The following is a 3,147-nucleotide window of genomic DNA, read 5'->3' as shown; positions in this document are numbered from 1 at the left end:
ACATCTCACATTCTGTCTGCTGATTAACTGGAGTGGAAACAATGTGGCATATATATATATATATAACCCGGGTCCCGGGTTCGATTCCCGGGTCGGATCCGGGTTCCTTCTGTGTGGAGTTTGCATGTTCTCCCCTTGTAAGTGTGGGTTCTCTCCGGGTTCTCCGGCTTCCTCCCACAGTCCAAAGACATGCAGGATCATTGATGACTCTAAATTGCCCGTAGGTGTGAATGTGAGTGTGAATGGTTGTTTGTCTCTACATGTCGGCCCTGTGATAGACTGGCGTCCTGTCCAGGGTGAACCCTGCCTTCGCCCAGTGACAGCTGGGATCGGTTCCAGCCCCCCCCCCCCCCCCCCGCGACCCTGAATACAGGATAAGCGGTAGACAATGGATGGATGGATGGATGAATGTGCTCTTTTGATCAAGTATTAAAGCATTAACAGGGGCACTTCACAGTGCAAATAATATAATTATTAGTCCAAAGTTAAAATTGCATGAGCCTGTTGTAAGTCAAAACCTTCACTTGTTCTTGGGGGAGGACCCCCCCTCCCCCCCACTTAAATGACCTCCTCAGTTTGACAAGACTGTGCTGCCACACTGCATCTTTATCTTCATCTTTTTTGTACGTATAGGTGATTTATCGACATTTCAAAATGTCCTGCATGAAATATTTTAATACAATGCAACATGGGGTCGACACATGCAATTTCCTTATGCTTCAATAATGACAATACATCTCTTGATTTATTGATGATTGTAGTAATAGTTTTATTGGTAGATGTAGGTGTGTTATCTAGGTTTAATGTCCATGTTTCCCTATGTGATAGGGCCTATAAGAAAATGCACACACAATGAAACAAGTGAATTTGAATTTCGTAATAATACAATTTCGTATTAATATTAATCTAATTATTATCTACGTGTTCGTATTTCATCTAGTGTATCTATTTTGTGTTGTGTATATTTTTTGACAAATTTAGATTCGTACAGACTTAAAATCCTGGAAAACGGCGCCATCTTCCGTCGCTATGGAGATACGACGTTTGCTAAACCAGCTAGCGTTAGCATCGCTCACAGTCACAAGTGTTTCGTCCATTTTGTTTAGCTTGCAGCAGCTAGCCCCGGTCGACGTGAACTCACCTGGGTGACGATCCGGCTGCAGCAGAGATGGATGACGGTGACGAGCCGGGGATAGTCCTCTCTCATAACTCGTCTTCGGGCTCCAAGTCGGGCGGGGACAAGATGTTCTCCCTAAAGAAGTGGAACGCTGTGGCGATGTGGAGCTGGGACGTCGAGTGCGACACTTGTGCCATTTGTCGGGTACAAGTGATGGGTGAGTCCGGGGAACGGACACCGTTGGTCCGCTAGCTTCTCTCAGACGCCGGCCAGAGAAGCTAACGTTAGCATGAATCCCAGGCAGACTTGCCGCCTCTGTAACATGTTTTTCTTGACTTGTAGACGCTTGTCTCCGATGCCAGGCGGAAAACAAACAGGAGGACTGTGTTGGTAAGACAACGAATCACGTTACATCAGCCATTAATCACGAAACAAACACTTAGCATGTTAACACAACAAGCTAACTTTAGCTAGTTTGTGGGGGAGCTGTCAAAACAACAACAACGACGACGACTAAGCCAGTTCTACTTGTTCGTTTCAAGTGAATCTCATTATACCAGCTTGAACACATTATTTAGTGTTGGTTAGCAAAACATGTTTCGAACATCATTGAGTTTTCAAGTAATTGCAGTACATTATGTCAAAAGTAAAGTAGCATGAAATAAAACCAGATAACTTTACACTCAGTGTAAATTAAGCTCCACATTGTGATGTGTAGTGTGAGATGAGACGTACCTTTTCTAGACTTGTATTGCCAGCGAGTTTCTCAAGTTTAATATGCATTTAGTGTGTGTGCTTTATGAGAAATGATTATCACTTCTGTGTAAGCTTCCTCATCATCAAACATGACATAGAGGCCTAGGATGTTTCTTCAGTAAGAGAATGATATATATTATATATTCTATGTAACCTGAGCAGTTCCCTGTTCACGCTCTCCCATCTTCCTCTTCTTTCAGTTGTATGGGGAGAGTGCAACCACTCCTTCCATAACTGCTGTATGTCCCTTTGGGTGAAGCAGAACAACCGCTGCCCCCTCTGCCAGCAAGACTGGGTGGTCCAGAGAATCGGCAAATAAACCTCCCCAAGTCCAGGCTGCCCTGATTCTCAGATGACACCCGTGTGCACCCAGAAGCGGTGACGGACTTGACAATGATCGCTGCAGCGTCCTGTGCAGAGAGACACCGACACCAACAACCGGTTTCCTACTTTATGAATGCATGTTCCAGTAGTCCTGGTGTCGAAGGGGGTCGATGGACAATATTGTTTGGTCACTGATTTTGTGGATGTGGCTGGAGGGATCATAAAAAAGAAGGATGGAACCCTGTTGCAGTGTTTTGGTCATATGTAAGCTTCACTTTATTGTCTGTGGTGTGTTCAGCACACCTTGAATATGTGACTGTCTTTTAAAAAAATAAAGGACTGTGTATAGCTGTAATTATATGCATTCTTTCATTCAGTAATTGGTATATAAATCCTATGAACAAGTAACGTTGTGGAACACATTTTTTTTAGAGTTCATAATCTTTAATGGAACATATTTCATTATTAGTACCGAAACTCAAGCAGGGCTGAGGTTCTAGGTGGTTTCAGGTGATGCTTCTTGACCCCTTTTCAAAAATATATGAAAATCATCTGTGGAGCTCACAGTGATTTTAGCAATTACCAAACATGAATGTTCAGATAAAAGGATGTAGTCTAAGCTCCTTAAGTCACTGTAATTCCATAAGAAGGCTGCGTTGGCAGTCAAAGTGACCTTACCTGGAAGGCGGCCATGCTAGCGACTATACCACTAGCACTTGTTATACATGTATGGTGAGGTTGGCGTTGTGCCAATTTCACAATTGACTTTTTAAAATCAAGAGTGGTGAAATGTAACTAAGAACATGTTCTCAAGCTTAGCGACGAATCAGGAATAAACAATGATTATATAATAATTAACACTTTGAATGGAGCCATTAGATCTGCTAATAATCGGATGTGTTTATGTAAGATTTTGAATGCAGGACTTTTACTTGCAACATCGTGCTATT

At 42.9% G+C, this 3,147-nt stretch overlaps 1 protein-coding gene across 1 annotated transcript; it reads left to right on the top strand.

Moving 5' to 3' along the window:
• Positions 1-1,072: 1,072 nt before the first annotated feature.
• rnf7 (ring finger protein 7) lies at positions 1,073-2,553 on the top strand. The gene is made up of 3 exons (XM_084019603.1): positions 1,073-1,334; positions 1,460-1,507; positions 2,074-2,553. Exons 1-3 carry the CDS (start codon positions 1,169-1,171, stop codon positions 2,190-2,192), a joined length of 333 nt encoding a protein of 110 aa, XP_083875729.1. The 5' UTR covers positions 1,073-1,168; the 3' UTR covers positions 2,193-2,553.
• Positions 2,554-3,147: the final 594 nt, after the last annotated feature.

The sequence above is a fragment of the Eutrigla gurnardus genome (genome assembly GCF_963514095.1).
Source record: "Eutrigla gurnardus genome assembly, chromosome: 10".
Taxonomy (NCBI): domain Eukaryota; kingdom Metazoa; phylum Chordata; class Actinopteri; order Perciformes; family Triglidae; genus Eutrigla; species Eutrigla gurnardus.
Note: the sequence above shows the minus strand (reverse complement) of the source record. Positions and strands in the feature narration are given on the sequence as shown.

Coding starts and splice junctions, on each gene's coding strand:
- rnf7 (XM_084019603.1), top strand. CDS start 1,169: ATGGATGACGGTGACGAGCCGGGGATAGTCCTCTCTCATAACTCGTCT. Junction 1,335..1,459: donor TTGTCGGGTACAAGTGATGG/GTGAGTCCGGGG, acceptor CTTGACTTGTAG/ACGCTTGTCTCCGATGCCAG. Junction 1,508..2,073: donor CAAACAGGAGGACTGTGTTG/GTAAGACAACGA, acceptor CTCTTCTTTCAG/TTGTATGGGGAGAGTGCAAC.